General features: G+C 41.0%; 1 protein-coding gene across 22 annotated transcripts in view; it reads left to right on the top strand.

Annotated features, from left to right (window-relative positions):
• ESRRG (estrogen related receptor gamma) overlaps positions 1-18,528 on the top strand; it is a 401,788-nt gene that overhangs the window by 120,619 nt on the left and 262,641 nt on the right. For 2 of the 22 annotated variants that reach the window (XM_061475117.1, XM_061475102.1), the window contains exon 1: positions 1,601-1,763. The exons of the other annotated variants lie outside the window; for them this stretch is intronic. Coding sequence is in view for 1 of the 2 variants with exons in the window: in XM_061475102.1 (XP_061331086.1) it covers positions 1,761-1,763 (3 nt within the window). In the remaining variant the exon portion in view is untranslated. Of the gene's footprint in view, positions 1-1,600; positions 1,764-18,528 lie in introns of those variants that run through there. 22 annotated transcript variants of the gene reach the window in all.

The following is an 18,528-nucleotide window of genomic DNA, read 5'->3' as shown; positions in this document are numbered from 1 at the left end:
TTGGCATAGCTATTCTGATGTGCAGCAGAAATACTACATCAAAGGTGAACGTTTGAATCCTGGCTGAAAAATAAAACAGAGGGTTGGTGGGGCACAGAGCTGGTGGGGGGAGAACCCCCAGATGACTAAGAGTTCTTAAAAGTAAGATATAAAAGAAAATAATCATTTCTCTCCCCTGACAAATGGTTCAAAAAGTAGCCAACAGTTTGGATCTGGTCTGTCACATTGCATACAAATGAAGAGACTGTCACCATCGGTTTCCTTTGAAAGCTTTTGATCTTATCTTCTATAGTAAAGGGCATGTGACTTGATCAGGGCTTTTCCTCTCTGATACATAGTCAGAGTCCTGATCTACTGAAATATCTGTGACAGGTTTCTCTACTCAATTGCTACAGTATTATTTCTCCCTCCCCTTTTCCTTTATTGCCTTTGTCTGTGGTGGGTATGGTTCACCTTTCCTTTTCCATTCAGGAACACCAGGTTCCTAATCTGGCAAATTCCAGCAAATCCTGTATATTACGATTTAGTCAGTAGTATTCTTAAACCTGTTTTCTCTCTGTTTGCCAGGCTGACTTTTTTTTCTGGTAAGAACAGGAAAGTGGATTTAAAATTACTTGTAAGGACACACTGGACACACAGTTCTCCCTAAAAATCATGGGATATATATTCTGGTACTTCATTAAGGATTGCTTTGTTTCCAAGTACTTGTAAATGGATGATTTGAATACACTGGGACAGTAGTGAGAGAAGACTTTTACAGACCCCTTATACTTTAAAGGTGCAGTTTCTGTAAGTGTTTATATTTTATTATGAGCCAGATTGGCTCATGTGCTGTAGCCGATTAATATTTTGGTTCAGAACTAGTGAAGTCAAGGAAGATTTTCCCAAAGGGCTAAACTCTGCTGCTGTGGCAATTGATGGCAAAACTGTCTTTGACCTCTCTGCTGTGAGACCACACTGTGGAGGAGTTGAAATGGGAGTTGAATTGAGCCCCAGGAGGCTCCTCTTTGCAGAGGAAAGGCAAGAACAAGGTACCATTGGGTCCATGTGTTGTCAGCGCTGAACTTTGCTACCAAGCTCCTAATAGAGGACACCCCTTGCTGGTGGTCACCCCAGGGTTGGTTTCTGCCCCCAGTGGGACCCTGCAGCTGGAGGAACTAGTTTGCAAAATCAGAGACTTGCAGCAGAGGCAACGTTTATACTGATTTTCAGGGGTTTCTTCCATTTTGGGGTTTGTGTGTTTTCCTGAGGAAGGTAAAGCAGTGACTGAGGTGCCCAGGAATTGTTTCTACCCAAACTGTAGCTAATTAAACAAAAAATGCTGGAGCTATTGAGTGCAAAGCAGCATTTAAATGGGTGAAAGTTAATGGCCAGTGTTTGCACAGGAGGTCAGACTGAGTGATCTCTTTTAGCCTGCAGCCAATTAACCCCTGAGCAGGCGATGCTGCATTGCTCTGCAGCCTTGCAGGTGGGGAGCTGTCTAAGAGAAACCCAGAGCTTTACCAGTCCATAGGAGTGAGCTGGCAGTGGGCTGAGCAGGCTCTGCTTGGTTTTCCACTCAGCTTTGGTTGCAGGTGTGTCCCGTTACAAGCGATGAGCTGGTGGGGACTGGAAGGAAGCCTGAAGCGTGCCAGTCCACTGGGGAGGTGTACCTGGGTAAAGTGCAGCAGCAAGTCATTAGCAGTGCTGGTGCTGAAAGCCATTTCAAGGAGCAATTTCAGTCAGCAATTTTAACGCCACTAACAATTAGGTGTGTTTACATGGTAAGTGTTCCTCTACATGCTGAGGTGGCTTGTGTGCATGGCTCTTCAGAACTGGAAAAAGGTGGTGGTTGGGCTTTTTGTACAGAAGCCTCTCTTTCGGAGTCTTTCATCGTGTGAAAATATTATGGGAGAACCAGAATATGTGGGACTAGTCCAGCAGCACTTTCTCTTGTCACAGAAGTGGCTCAGCTCTTAGATCCTGGTTTAACAGGGTAAGAGAGCATGTCAGGATGTCCTCTTGGGGCCCAAATTATGTGCTTTGGATGTTTTGCTTCTTGGCTAGCAATAAAAGTTAGTAAAGCTAACTTCACTTTGTATTATCTAAAGAATTTGGCTTTTCCCAGGGTTGTGCATTGTTTCTCTTATGTCACCTGTTATGTGAGGGGTAAGACCTACTATTGAATAATAATTCCTGAAAAGTGATGGGTTTGGTTGCTTAGTGTAGCTGAGGGTCCCAACTATTGGGGTCTTGGAATGCAAATAGTATCCAAATCAAAACGGGTTTGCCACCCTCCCCTAGAGGGTGGGAGAAGGACAGTGGGGACTTGACAGACTCACCATTTACTCAACAAGGAGTGAAGATCTGGGGGGGAATGTGATGCTTAGCACTCAGTGGCAGAGTTTAGGAGATGTAGAAAACCACCCATTTGCTTTCAAGGCTTACTCTGCATAGTTTCTCATGAGGAGGGGATTTTGCTGTATTACAGAAGATTGGGGAATGGAGTGTTTGCAGATGGAGAAATAATTATATTTATGGATTTGGAGTTTAAGCCCTTTTTTTGACCAGATCACCTCTATCTGTCTGCTTTGCATACAGGGCGCAAGTTACTGGATAGTTTAAAATGTTGGCTATTTTATAATAATACTAATAACAATTTAAAGATTTTTCCCAGCTGTTGGAGGATGCAGTTTTTCTTTCCTAGGCCATTATGTATGCAAGACCAATTGGTAAACTGCAGTGTACTCGTCTGTAATTATTCTCCCCTGTAGCTTTAATGAGGAGATCTGCATACAGTTTTATGGGGGAATATACTCTGACGACAGCTACATTGAAAATCAAGATAGGTGTAATCTGCTTACCGTAGTTGGTGAATCCTCACCATGTGGCTATGTTATCTCTAGTGCGTGTTTATAGGAAGATGCTTGTAAAAGGATTTAATTTAATGGAATTATGGTAACTGACACTATGAAAATGAAGGGGCTCAAATAATATAGTGAGCAGTCATATAAATACTAAAGTAGGTGATTGAAAACTTGCTACATTACATCATTCAGTTAACAACAAATGAAAAGAACACATAAATTAACCCATGTTATGGACTAAAACAAAATGCTTTCTTTATTACTAAACCTAGTCTTTGGAGAAAATGTGATTTTTTTTTTTTTTTTTTTTTTTTTTTTTTTTCTTTTGAGTATGCACATAGAGATAACGTGCCCAATCCTGCAGTTGCATTTGCATGGGCAGATGTGTGTGGTTATCACTGGAGCTCTGCATGGGAATTTTTCCAGGACTGGAGTCCTAAGAGCAGAATATATTTTAAAAGGCAGATACTCTGAGCTGTAGCCAGAAGCTGCAGCTTTCTCTCAAGGTGGAAGAATGGCTGTGTGATGAAAGGACTAGCTGAGACTTTTAGGAACCCACTCTGTAGTGGGGAGGCTTTAAGACACTCCCAGTGTGCTTCTGTTTCCTTACCTGCACAGCGATGGTAACAATAAACTATCAGTAGAAAAGTAGTCCACATAACTTATTATTTTGCAGCTTATTGAGTAAAAGGAGTATTTCCTTTCTAGCAGCAGTTAAACAAGATTGTTCATCTGGAAAGCTAAAATTATTTAGGCAGAACTGCAAATGTAGTTCTTTTCAGAGGCTGAAAGAAATAATACCCCGTCACTCTCTGTGGATGTGATTTATTAATTATCAGTCATTCTTAATCACCTGATACTGACATCTGTCTAACACACTGGAGAGTTTAATATCTGAAAACACTTACCATGATTTTTCTCAGCAGTCCATTTTAAGTGCTGAGGGAGATAATGTGGTGCCAGTGCTTCGGTATTGTGTTTCTGATCCTGTACGACTCTGTCCTTGAATGTGGAGTGTAAGTGCACAGTGGATGGAGAAGAGTTGCCAGCAAGAGCTATGCTAAGTGTTGCCATGCTCCTCACTGAATTACTTGAAAGCCTTTGGCTTACTGAATTTGAGCATCCCATGACACTTACATATATATATATATACACACACACACACACATATATATATTTAATATTCATCTTTTTTGGTGTTAAGGTAAACAGTTTATTATCTATATGAAGAATATATATTATCTATATGAAGTACGTGATGGGACATATTATGTTACTGCATCAGGCAAAAAGCATTTAAAGATACAACTGAAAAGCACTTCTGTTGGGGAAAAAATGGGGGCTGGATGGGAGTTGGACATGGCTGTTAATTATTCTTCTTATGCTGATCCCACTCAGATTTTGAGCCTGGTGATTGCACTGACAAAGGAGCAGCCTTGATTTCTGCACTTGTTAAAACTGGGCTCACAGATTGTGCTGGAGCTTTTACTGTTCCCGCAGAACATTTCTGTAGTTCCAGCAGTTTGATCACAAATGCAGCATCTCTTTCCTAACGCTGTGCAGGTTGATAAAACAGTTGCCGAGCTGGAGTCCCTAAAGAAATTATTAATTATCTGGTTAATGTGCATCAGGCTGTGGGAGTGCGAGATTAATCACCAGTGCTTGGATGAGTTGCTGAAGTGGGTTTTGGTTTTTCGTCTCCTGTCACTCGGTAATGGCTTTTCCTTCCTTCACCATCAGGAGAACAGGTGCAGAGATGCTGTATTTTCATTTTCCTGTAGTCGGTAACAGCCGGTGACCACGAGATGCCTTTTTCTCAGTCCTGCTGCATGAGCAGTTTACAACACGGACTGCTACCTGCTTCGGATGTTCCAGCTGTGGGAGATGCTCCAAGAGCACAGGACTGACCTGAGCCTTCCCAGATAAACACATTTGAACACAGGCACTCAGGGAGGAATGCTAGAGAGGAGTGTTGGGCTAAGCTGGGGCTGGCTTTTCTGTATTCCTCAGGTCTCAAAGGGGTTGACTTATATTTGGATGTGGAATCACATCTTGACTCCTATTTTGAACATATTTATATTATTCAGAATTTTTCAGTAAGTGAACATCCAGCATGCCTGTTCTGTGTAAGGCAACAAAAGAATAATGTGATCCTTTGTTGGAAGGATGCAGGAGAAGGTTCTTGTAGTTCAGTCTTTAGTGGTGCCATCCTTGAAGCTGATGGCTTCATAAATACTCAGCTGTGGGAGAATGAGTTACACTCCGTTCTGGTGGTGGTGGATTAGTCAGGGCATTCAGGTGCAACACTGCAGCACTTGTGCTGTCCCGTTAACTGCTGTTCACCACCAGCAGCTGCATCAGAAATTGTTCAATGAAGCCCTAAGGTCCCTACTGGGTTAAACACACTTGCACCACATAGTGCACTGATGAAAAAACTGAGAAGTAATTTGTCTTTTAAATGTTACAGTTGTGTTCCTAAATGGTGCCATAACAGCTCTACCTCAGGGTCAGGATCATTGGCTGGAGGAGTCTTTTGTTTTAGAGGCTACTGGTGAGTAGAGAAGGGTAGATGGAAGGATGCTGCGAGCATCTAAAGCAGATCACTTGCCTGAGGTTAGGGGAGCATCTCCTAGTTAAGAAGGGAAGGAGATGTAAGCAACAGCACAGCAGTCATTCCATTAATATGTGCTGAGGGACAGAACCTCTCTCTATTTATTATAAAGTTGTTTGAATTACCTTGTCATCTCAAACACAAGTTTTGTTTCTCCCTGAGGAAGTTCTGTAAATGGCCATAGTTACTGAGTTAGAGATGCATGGCACTTGAGGCCAGAGACCTGTTTTTAACCATCTATTTGACTATGTAGTATCAAGCTTATTTTTTTTTTTTTTAATTGATGTGAACATGTAGGCGTTGGCTTTTGTCAGCTTATGGGTTTTGTTTCTTCTTGGCTGAACTAGTGGGGTTTTTGTCCCTGGTGAACTGAATTTTTGATTACCTTGCCTCTTCAAGCAGGCAGAGATGTGTGTGAATTTGACATTACATTGCACTGTTCCATCACTGAGCTTTTGCGGTCCATATTCTACTACCCCAAATCCATCTTCAGCTAAAGATGCCACCTTGGGAAAGGAGAAGTGTTCAGTTTTCAGAGAATTTGTTGTTTATAATAGCCATGTGCTCCAGTCTGGAATCCCTGAACAGCGCCATGATGGCATAAAACATCTATTTCTTTGGCAGGCTATGGTATAACTTTACATTAAAGGTAGGTGACCTGTTTGAGTTTGAAATTCCCTAACCAGCAAGTCAGAATGACCAGTGCTGTTTTAAATGTTAAGCAGTCTTCAGGGCTTCAGGTTGAGTATTTGCATCAGAGTCGTTTGGGTTTCTGTTCCTTGTAGGGCTTCCCGAGCTTGTTGTGATGAGTAAAATCTAGTTGACTTTGTTAAGCTCAGCAGTTCCTAGTACTGAAGGGGGAAATTAAGACCTTTAGGAGACACAGAGTAAATTTCTGTCTGTACAGGGATGCAGGTCACTTTTTTGTTTGACTTTGTGATGGTGATTTCCCCTTTTCTCGCAGGTGTGCTTGCCCAGAGTGGTGTACAGAAGTTATTCAAGAGGAGTGTAAAACTTGGTGAATGTATTAACCATACAGTAACTCGCAAGACTCTTCTGTAGCTATTGATCCTTAGTGCTTAAAAATAAGTAGAATAGCAGATTCTCAGATGAGTAAATTGTGCAAATCCATGCCTAATTTACATGTACCATCACCTTGACTGCTTGTACAAATCAGGTAATTGTGCATGCAGATAGCTAATTAACACAATTAGCTGATCTGCTGATGCAGTCTCAGGATCTGTGTCTAGTAGCCATGTAGTTATCATGTATCTGCAAACCAATTGTATGGAAAAGACTCTGGGCCCTTGTTAGTAGGTGTGGGGAGTTGTTTGGTTTTTAACATCATGTGAGCATTATTAGTTTTGTGCTATGGCTTCATAAAAGCATCTGTGAATGTGGCTTGTTAAATACCTACTTATTTCTATTTTCAGACGAGCAAGATATTTCAGATTTTAAAGCAGCCCTACCTCCTTCCACCTTGGTAAAAAAGAATTTACTCAGGAAAAGATTTAAAGAGTGACTCTCCTGGTTTTACCTTTTTGTCCAACTTGGAGATCTCTTCCTTAACGTTTGACTACTAAGCAATAATACCCAAGCAAGCTTAAACATGTAAATTGTCAAAGCTTTGCCATTGCATCAATGTACACTAAATACAAGTCCCAGGGATTTCAGAAGTGCTTTATTTATTTTTATAGCTGTTATGGGGTGGATAGACACTTTTCATCACAGTAATTATTTATACTTTCAAAGCAAACATAAAGTGAGCTAACAGTCAGTTCCTACAAAGCAAACATAATGTGAACTTACAAGCAGTTCCTACAAATAACGTAACATCAGCATTTGTGGCTTGAAGTTGAGTGTGTACAAAAGTAAGTAATAGCATAATCATCTTGAACTATCTTTTCAATAAACGTTTCCTAGTTATAAAATAGGAAACTGAACCCTGTGTTTTAGATTTCTGACCTACCCAACATCCCAGCTGCTCTCTGAATCTCCTTTCTTACAAGTGTGGTTTTATTTTAAAACAAAGATGAAATGTGCCAATACCACATAAATGGCCAGGATTCAAATCCTAGCAAAAAGTTTATGTTCAAGTCCACACCACTGTATTCTCTTTCATATTTCTCACATTGATGTCTGTAATACATAGCATTGTCCTTTCTCAGGGGACTTCCAAATACATTGAAAAGCAGAGTTAGAAGCTGACTGTGCCGGGACCGTGTTGGCAAAAGGAGCACCTTGTCAGGTGCTCCACAGTAGCACTCTTGTCCTCAGAATCTGCCCAATGGAGGGAATTAAATGTGGCCAGAAAAGCTGGGATATGTCTCTAACTGCTGTGAAATGTTTTACTATTGTCTAGGTGGCCACTAGATAAAGACCTAAGGGACTTAAGTGAAAAACCAAACCTGTTTCTAGTAGAGTTGTATCTGTCTTTTGTGGTAGTTGGGTGCAGAGTTGGGAGAAAGCAGAGTGTCAGCCCTGATGTGGTCACGATTCTCTCCACCTGAGGGAGGGGGTCTTTCTAAGCAGGAGCAGAGGGAGAGGAAACCCCTCAGACACAGACAAATCTACATAAAGGTACATTTTTAAGGAAGCAGAATGAAAAGCATAGTGGAGATTTCCACGCTTTTTGTCAGCAGAGTACACTGTGAAGAAGCATAAAGTCCATAGAGAGCCTCCTTTCTTTATCAAGCTGTGTAGTAGCATGATTCAAGGCAGGAATAAATGCCGCCTTCACCAGTGCTGCCTGCATAGTCTTTAAAGGAGCAGTGGCAGCTGTTGGTTAAACACTTTACTTTAGACTTTGTTTTGACAGAAGCAACAGCTTTTATGATTTTACAATTCATTATTTCTCAATGACTCTTAAAATGTAATAAATAATTTGCTGTAAAAATCTTTCCTGTCACTGGTCAGCCAAATATCCCCATTGACTGTGACTTGGAGTTGAAAACTGATAGGAAATGAGAAGAAAGCAACAAGCAAAATAAGCAGTCTGTTTTTAGAGGCCAAACTGAGTAAGACTGAGAGAGACACAAAACTGAAATAATTCAAAAAGATGACAAGCAAAACTTCTGTAGCTCTTTATGTTGGGAGAGCTTAAATCCTACTTCTACCAGGTTGCAGAACTGCTTGCAGAATTGAGGCCGAAGGCTGTAAGTGTCTTATACATGTGTTTTTCCTTCTGACCTGACATTACCTGCGGGCTATATAGTGCCAGTCAGAAAAAAGAGCCATTTATTGAACTGAAAGTGTGAAGGGCAAAGATTATACTTAACTGTGGTGATGACGTTGAACAGCATTTCAACTCACCGAAAGTGTAATGTCCATGAATACAGACTTAGATCGATGTTCTACAGAATTCAGTGGGAAAACTTATGCATGTGATGAGTTAAAGTTCCCACACCCTGCTGTGTTTCATTAAGGACTAAAGGCAGGTTTTTTTATGCTCTAGAATGGCTTGTGTGCTTCTTTCAGAAAGGACACGCTGCTGAGCAGCACCTCTGTTCCTAGGTATCTCACGTGGAAGGTCCTAAAAGTTGATAGTGTTTTTTTTTCTCTCCAGTTACTCACAGGCATTAAATAAACTGAAAATGCAGTGCTGATACAAGTGCCAAATTGCTGAGAAATGCAGATGACTTCTCTCCATGCCCTTTCCTGTCGAGGACCATAGTGCCAGCCAGCAAGATGGCTGGTTGCCTTTGCCTGATCAAGGAATGCTTGAGGAACAGCTAATGGCTGAACACCTCTAAAATGGAGTTGATGGTTGCGAAGGGCAGGAGGAGTTGCTAGAAGTTGGTAACTAATGTTCATCTAAAAATATGTGCCTGCAGTCACTCCCTCTAGCCTGTAATTCAGGAACCTGCTTAAAATTTCTCACATTGTGATGTCCACAAAGCATGATCTTCATTATCTCCAGGTGATTAGAAGATGATGTTCCCTTCAGGCAAAAGATGGCATCTTCCCAGATATTTACACCTTTGTGTTGTAGCCCACAGCAATTTGGTGTCCCTGGACCCGAAGGAGTAGGGCTAATCTGTTTTGTACAGCATGTAGGAGTGTGAGGCAGCGCCAGTCTCCATGAGCATCCTAGCACTGGCTTCCAGGCAGTTTTAAATCCTTTTTGAAATTCTGGGTGTTTATCTTTCAGTTTCCTTGTAGCTGGACCTTGCTTGGGTATTTTTATTATAGTCTTGTGACAAAAAACTGTGATGAGTGGCTTTGTGCCTCCAGCACAATTGGCTGCTCTACAGTAGTGGTTTTAACTCTCTTTTTTTTTCCCCAAACGTCTTCTATGGACTCATGGACAGCTTAGCAATGATTTTAACCTCAAGTGTGTTAATCTTGGGCATTGCGAGTTTGTTGAGGTTTTATCAATAGAAACCTGTCAAAAGCCAGTGCTCTACAGCCAGTGCAGAGTTAGCCTGTGCTCCAGGCAGGATTTTCCTGTAGGATGGTTTGAAATGGATACGTGGACTTCCCCACAACTTTCCAGTCACATGCCTGGTCTCGTGCACCGTGAGCGTAGTTGACTTCATTCTTGCCTTCCCTATCATGACCACAGGGGCTCTTGTTTACAGTGCAAACAAAACGCTGCTTGAGTTGTTTTCTTTGTGGAGGGGATGAGAGAAGAAGTAACATGAGGTAATGATTCCTCTGTGAGCTAGTACTGGGGACAGTGTGGTGATACCCCCTAGCACTTCTTGATCCCTGTTACAGTGAAATATAAGCTGTTGCACCCTTCAGAAAGCAAAGGAAATGTGCCATGTGGCAGGCAAAGAAGAAAGCATCGTTTCGTCCCATAGCATCTTTATTTACAGAGTTTATCCTGAGAGGCTCAAAGCATCACTAACTGTAACAGAGACTCAGTACACAATGACTTACTTTCCCCAGTGAATCAACAATTATAAATGGACATTTAAGTTTTGAGGTCTTTGTACATCCCTAATGCAGGAATGAAGCTCCCAGATCAGCTGATGCTGGTGAGGAGATGTAGATGCGTTATTAGGTATAACTTGGTTTATCTCCTTTGACAATTTTCTGATACCTCTTGATCATTAAGGTCTGGATTAAGTGGGGAAAAAGCATTACTTGTATAGGTGCTACGTAGCTTATGCCTCAGATCTTTTATGAGGGAGTTTAGGTGCTTAATGTCTTATAATTCAGAAAGAAAAATCAGCCTTGTGTCCAGCTTCCCTCTGTCAGGGGCCAAGCTGAGGGTCAGGTGAGCACATAATAGAAACCCAGATATTTGAAAATCATGTTTCCAGCTGTATTTACTGCAACTGTAGATGAAACGCATTAAAGAGGAAGGGGCTTTTGTGGGGGTGGTTTTACATTTGCTGAGTGAGTTTAATGAGGCTTAAGGTGTCATTCCTGGAAGAGCAGTCATTTTCTTTCCTGTGACCTGGCATCCTGACATTGTTGTGATGCACTGCTGTGTCAGGAGCATCCCTGGCACTGGGAAGAGGTGGCTTTCTGGCAGTGGCATCAGTGGTGTTGCACAGATGAGGGAAGATGCTTGGCAGTTCTGGAAGAGAGTAGGAAAAGTAAGTCTGTATGTGTCTGGCTGCCCAAAACCCCCATCCTGATCTGCAGAGAAACCAGGGTTTCAGTATTTTGTTCCAAATCCCTACTCCACTGAAAATATAGTTATTTGTAATTAATAAATAAATGGCTTTCATCCTGAGCCTGTGACAGAAAGCAGAAATCAAACTGTTCTGTCCTTCAGTCTGACCAGAAACGCCTGCTTGTGTTTCACAGGAACTCCACAGGCATTTCTGGTGCTCCTGAGCTGATGAAGGATCAGAAAGGCTATCACATTGCTTCACTGTGATAGCAGAAATACTGTGGTAATATTGAAAGACCTAGAGACTGATGTATTTAGCAGCCTGATGTACCCTAACCAGGGCAGTCCATTATTTATCCTAGTTTGTTCCTCTTCAGCACTTTTCATCTGAGGATTACGAAAAGTGAACTTCACCCTGTGAAGCTGTTATCATAATGGTTTATGGATGGAGAACTGAGGCTAATCTCGACATTCTGAAGGTTACCCTGCATGCCAGTCACACAAACAGTTGTGTGTCCTGTTTCCTGCTACTTTTTCCCTACCCTTTCTTAAAACACAAGGGGAGAAATCTATCTACGCAGGGTCTAACATAACTTAGCTAAGCAAGCATCATTTAAGTTGTTAGGTGAGACCTTCTGCAGGGGGATAAATTGGTTGAGAGCTTTGCAGGCTGCTTCACAAAAGACAAATGACTGCATGAAATTTGATTTGTGGAGAAACTGCTTCCTAGGAGAAAGCAGAACCTCAGCATCAGTAGATCTGCAAACTAATGATGTAAAAATAGCTTGGATAATAAAAAGCTGGTAAATAGAGGTATGATAGCAGTTGGGATTCATGTGAGAGACAAGCTAATCAGAGTCTGCAGGAATTTATTCCCTCACAGGGTTCCTCTGAGTCAGGTCACTTTTAGTTGAAGCAGAAGAATATCTATTTGTAGAAACCTAAAGTTATCTTCCTGTAAAACAAAGCAGAAAACTGCCCAACTGCAAGCTCGAGCCTGCTCAGAATAATCCAGATTTGTTTTGAAGGACTTTGGGGATATATATCCTTCTGAAGGTTCCCATTCTTCCTGTCTTTTCTTTGCCAAGTTAATAACTAGTTACTCCTTGATTATTGCTTATCATTGTCTACTTTTTCATGGAGACAGCAAAGGACTATGAGGCTGTTAATAGCTATGCCCAGATCACCTTTCCTTCTCAAGCATGGTTTTATTAGCTTAAAAATACCAGTGCGAGTGAAACATCCTTAAGTTCCCGTACTTTTCCTTTATGTTAACTGAAATCCTGAGTGCTTTTCAGAGCATCCTCAGTGAATACCAGAAGTGTGTCTCCTTCTTCTTGCCTTAAATTGCTGCACCCCAACAGCATTGATCAACAACATCAGATGTGAAAGCTTGACTTAAGCAGTCCTAATCTCTTTTTCATCCCGTAGTTGAACACTTTCTTTCATCTTTTCAGTTGTTCCTAAACACGGCAACAAGCATGGCTCTGCAACAGATGCAATTCTTTCTAGGTCTCTAGGTAACATTTTAACCTGTGTAATGTTCACAGCACAGCATCGTAAGTAATATTCCAGGAAATACGCTGCCGCTTGTTAAAAAGGATAGGACCCCAGAGATGCCTTTAAATATGCCTGTAAAGTGAGAGGTGCCAAGAGAAAGGATAATATGGCTGATTATAGTTATTTACCTTACATTTTCATTCGCCCTTAACTGGGTGTAATTTAGGGGCATGAAATCTCATATTGGAAGTGTATTTGCATTAAACGGCTCTAAGCAACCATGAAAGTGCAGAAGCTGAAAAATTGACAGACTGGGTTCCTAGAATCCCAAAGTAGCATTTTTTTTTAATAGGCATACAAACAAATCAAATAAACATGTTTTGCTTCAACAATTTAAAGAATATGGTCTTTGGAGTAATTTGTCTTTTTCTTTTTTTTAGAACTATCATTTCTAAGCTTTTCATTGCCTATCTCTAGTTTGCAGCTCCTCTTAACAATCTGCAGCAATTTCCAACCCAGCTGTTGTGGTTGCAGAGCACTGTGCCTTTGTTTAGCTTTCCCTCAGCTATCAAATCGGCCTATAAAGGGGATTACCTGGCTGGTGATGTTGTTTTTCAGGTCTGCACTTTTTAACAAATAATTGTTTCACTGTGGCTCTTCCCCTTCTCCCCCTCCTCCTCCTCCCCCCCCCCCCCCAAAAAAAAAAAACGCAACAAAAAAAAAGAGGAAAAAAAAAAGGAAAAGCTCTGAAAAATCAAACTTTACAACTGAGTCAAATCGGGTACCTAAATGAGTAGGTACCTTTGATAATCACCCACGTTTCCTTGCAAGTAATCACAAACAAGTTAGTTGAAATGAACTGCAAGAGTAGTGGATCTTTTCAATCGGATCGTTTATTTGTAGCAAGACTTACATTTTCGTAAGTGCTTTATTGAAAAAAGGATCTTTTTCACCTACTGTGTTGGTGTGCACTAAGCTTGAGGAATTCATAATACAACTGTTAAACAGGTATAATAATAAACTTCCACCTCTGCTTCCTAATAGTCAGTCAGTTCTTTTATATCGATCACCTCTCCCATAAACAAGGCAGTTTATTTAACTCAAGTTTGTGAATTGTGGGATCTTCACATGAATGGACTTCTTGAAGTGAAAGCAGCAGCAAGATTTATTTCGGCATGTTGTAGAACTAATGATCAAAGAAGAAAAACTGGTAAAACTAGCTTTTTATATATAAGTCTTTATTAAACTTAATTCATGCTTAAGAATGCAGATGTCTGTCTAATATTGTATGCTCCCTATATTATTCTGTGTCAAAAGTTTTCTAACAATATGATTGAAATACATCTCTAGTACTAATTTTTTTGTGTTATGTTGGGTGTTAATGGAAGCTGTTGTCTGTCTTGCTGTGCTCAGTGATAAAGATATACTTACTGTACTTGAGTATCTTCAGTGTTGTTTCTCATTTTGCAAACACAGTACATCTTAATTAAGGCTTTTCACTCGAGGTCTAATGAACACATTTACTGTAATGTCTCCATCTTCAGGAGGTGAATTTGACTTAGAAATTGTCTCTGTCACAGAGGAGCCGATAATATCAGTTTAAAGATTTCTCATTTTCCTGGGGAGGAGCAGTTTGCCTGATTCATGCTGATCTTGCTGGGTACAAGGTAGAGTGCTCACCTAAAGGATCACAGAGTGATGCATAGTGCAACAAACAGATGAGTAAAATTCCTAAGGACACACATGCATCTGCATGAGACTGTCTATGAGACAGTCATGTTCTTTCTTCCCTTTTTACTTTGACACAGTTTCAGAGGTGGTTTATTGATTATATTTGGAAAGATTAAGAAACTCCTCAAATCACACTTCTGTTAGCATATGAGAGGACTTTGATCAAACAAACAATGAATTGTCTAAAATACACAGTGGAAAAAAGTAAATCCTATAAAAGCAGGTTTCAGTTGACCTTTTACCGGTGCCTGTTTTCACTCTTGCAGGTGGGGACTGGGCATGAGGAGGGTTGTTGTGCTCCTGCATCTCTAACTCATGTTACTCTTGGCATTAAAACTCCTGCTTTTAATTTCAAGTCAAAACTGTAACTACTTTTATTGTCATGTAAATATCATTTTATATCCTGATGTTGTGTGGGAAATCACTGAAGAGTGGATTTTGAATCTTCATAAGAAAGAAACTAAGCAAAGCATCAAATTTTTTGCTTGTTATTGTTGCAGCATTTTAAACTGCAGTGATTTTCAACTGGTTAAATCAAGGCTATATTATGAGGCCGTCATCAAGTGTAGACAGATACAGGATCAGACTGTGCTTGTGGCACAGAGGGGCTGAGAACAGAAGGTGCAGTAAGATGATGGGAGAAGGCTGGTGTTATCCCCTAAAAGTGTATCCCCCGAAGAGTGTACAGCACAGGGATGCCCAAAAGAGAAGCCAGTGGGGTGGCTGCTTGCTTGTTGTCCTCAGATGTCTGGCTAGGGGCAGGAACTTATTTGGCAGGTAGTATGTGATTCACTTGTGGTCATCCAATGCAAATGTTTGGGAAGTTCTATTGCATCTGTTTTGCATGCAAGGAATCGCATCATACTGAGAGCAAAGCCCAGATTTTCAAATGTACTTAGGCACTGTGCACTGGTGTTCTCACCACAGGGGCACTCTGTGATGGTGAGAAGATCAAGGCTGCCTCACCTAAGTAGTACCACGGCACTTGTCCTTCCCTCCACCAGCCCATCCCTGACACAGAGGTGTTGGGAGCTGGCTGGTGACTGGGATGCTCTGCCTTCCATCTACTGCTGCAGAGGGGCAGGGAGTCAAGTGCTGTGAAGGGCCCTGAATGGGCTGCCTGTGAGGTGACAGGTTATTGCTGATGACAAACATGTGCCACTGATGGGTACACGCTTTTTTGACCTGCCTTAATTTTTCTAGCTGTGTCTTTAATTGCCAGGGAAAGGCATAGACAGATGTAATAAAAAAGCCGACCAAACTGGAATTATAGCAAGGCTCTGCAAAGAAATATGTTTAGAAAGATTTTTTTTTTTTCTTTTAATTAATCGGGATTTTGTTGTCAGGCTAAAACAAACTAAAAATAAACAGCTGTATAGTACTTCATTAAACTGCCTGCTTGGAGTGATTTTCCCATTGATTAGTCTCAGGGCTAATGCTGGTTCATTCCTTATTTCATTGCTAATTAACATCAGCTCTGCTCCTGACCACTTGACCGCACTCTCTCTGTGAACATGTGCTGGTTTGGCAAGTAATGACTGTTCCCTCCCTCTTAAAAGGGAGAATTAAGGGAGAAAATAGCTATCAGGAGTAGATCTCTGGCTGCTTCTACTGTAAAGAGAGCAAACTGTAAAACCGTATCGGGCCTGTACGAAGGGTAATAAATGTAGTTTACAGAGCGCAGGAGTTTGATTGAGGAACTATGTAAATACAGATGATGAGCTCAAGCTGCTCTATGAATTGACAGGATTGGCTCATCTACTGTCAGTCGAGTTGATTCAGGCTCTTCTGGGATGTTCGCGGAGCAGATTACCTGACCCAGGGGCTTATGACCGCTAGCCGTCAGGGAGAGGGCTGCTTTGGACGGGCAGCACTTTTCCAAGTCTCCGCAATGTTCTCAGAGTCCGAGTAATGAAACACATTGGCAGCAGGTGCGGCAAGCGCAGGAAACGTAATGCCACGGTTATAGATTTGTCAGGCCACTTCCATGCAAGCAGAATGTAGATGGAAATAGGGGAATGAAATATTAGGATTGGCATGGATGCACTCTGAGAAAATATCTAACAACTTTAATGAAATTAGCAGCCTCTGGTCTGGGTGAAAAGGTCGATTGGGGGGGGGAAGGGGAATTTTTTTTCCATAAACTGAAGTAAACTGGCATTTTGGAAAACATCACTAAACTTGGCACAGAATGAATAATATTATCCCAAAGTCTTGGTTCAATTCCAGATCATAGCATTTTCTTCTAATTGAATTGGGTATTGCATTTCATTTTCAGAAAGTCTCTTTGTTATTTTTAATTCCTACATTTTGAAGCATTCATATCTCAGACCTAATCAGAAACTCAGCCTTATACAAATCTATCAGTCAGGAGCAGTCACTGGAGAGAGAGCTTGCCTGAGTGATAATCCTTTTCTACCTACTTTTGAGCAGAATCCTAATTCACTTGTTCATCAATTATATATTTTATATATTTCCACCATTAATTTAGTGGATTTAGGGCTCAGTCTTGCAAACACTTCTGCACGTGAGTTACTATTCATGCAAGCAGGCTGCTCATGTGGGTAAAATTAACCCTGTGAGATATTTGTAGGATCAAATTCAGTAGCTGGATGTATCCACACACAAAGCCATTGCCTTCCTTATTGCCCTTCTTTGATCTGTTGTAACAAGAAACATCTTTTACCCAAGTGAATAAAGAAAAGTAATCAAGATTTTAGTAACTGTACCAACTGTGATAAGGTAGAGAAGTAATTCCCATGTTTAGGAACATAACACTTTACATTGGAAAGAGCTGCCTCCTAATTAAGTATTGCATGATTGGTTACATCATGTAGCCTTCATGCATGGTTCTGGAACTGGCCGTAGAGCAGAGACAAAAGTGTAGGAAATCAGGTTTGGGTTTTTTTTTGTCAACTGACTTTAGAAAAGGCTAAAACCATATTGTGCTGCAGACTTTGAGCAGTTGGACGATGGAAATGAAGTTTTGCTTGTTGTTCCCGGGATACATCCAGCATCCTCTTTCTAAAAAAAGATGCCTACAATATTATTAACTTTTCTCATGATATTTCTGTTTTCCAGTCCTGAACATTTGCAGAAAATACCCCCAGCAAATATTTACATTAATAATAAATAAACCCAAGATGAAATATTTCATTGGCTGCTTTTAAGCTGTATGGAGTCCTGTTTGAGGGAGTGTCTTGGTCTGTATCTTCTTCTGATGGGTCAGTAGATACACTCTCTTGCTTTGCATTCAGATATTTCATGTTCTGCCCTCCGGTGGAGAGGTATCAGGAGCTGGTAAAATGTTGATTCATTGTTGATGTAAAAATAACCTCAAATTTGTTTTCTTTTCTCTTGCTTCTGTAGTGAAATAAGCATATCCATATACTTTTGCATATGTGTATTATGAGCAAGTGTAGTTCTTTGGCACAACAGGGGCCAAGCCACTTGCTGGCTGCCCCATGTTGAGGAGGGCTTTCTGGACAGCTTCACGAGCAGTGTGACGTGGGGTAGCACCACTGGGCAGTGCCCAGGGCCCAGGGACAAGCTCTGGAGCCCCCACTGCAGGGTTGGAGGGGACCATAACAGTGATGGAGAGAAGATGCACGCCAGGCACTACAGGCAGGACTGTGGCTTGGAGGTGCTGGCTGCCTGATATGTTTAGCTAAAGCAGTATATCTATGAATAGTTCCTAACCTGTTACCAAAGCATTTAATAATGAAGTTGAAAGCTGTGTATTTCCTGTTTTTCTTATATGCCTCTTCATTCTAAGAATGTCAGAGGAAGGAGCTGAAACGTTTTTAAAAACTCTTATGAAGGTGGCATGCTTTAAATAAGATCTTAGAGGAGGCTGACATGGTGACAGACTTTGTGATCCTCAGCAGTGGGACTATTTAAGATATAAATGTTATGATAAAGTTGTCTTTTCTGGTGTTGTTACCCTCACTACTTAAAAGGAAAATGAACTTTTGAGTATTCAGAGTTGGAACGTAGTGTAAGGGCATCTAGCTAGACTGTAAGTTGGTATATTGTATTAAATAAGATTCAGCAGCTTCTTGTTTCACTACAGGCTAGAAATTAGTGAGTAAAATATAATTAATAGCTCTTACAAACCTCTGGATGGACACCTAAAGGAATAATACAGTTGCAATATCACAAGCCAGCAGCATATTAAATGTTTGGTTGGCTTTGGTTTTTTTTTTCTCCTACGAAAGGATTTCTTGTAGAGGTCCTGAAGAAAAATAAGTTTCATTAGTCGAGCGTCGAGC

The sequence above is a fragment of the Pezoporus flaviventris genome, unplaced genomic scaffold, assembly GCF_033815535.1.
Source record: "Pezoporus flaviventris isolate CSIRO_AGI_PZ_B2104156 unplaced genomic scaffold, CSIRO_AGI_Pfla_v1 ptg000083l, whole genome shotgun sequence".
Classification (NCBI taxonomy): Eukaryota; Metazoa; Chordata; class Aves; order Psittaciformes; family Psittacidae; genus Pezoporus; species Pezoporus flaviventris.
The sequence above is the reverse complement of the archived record's forward strand: the minus strand, read 5'-3'. Positions and strand labels throughout refer to the sequence as shown.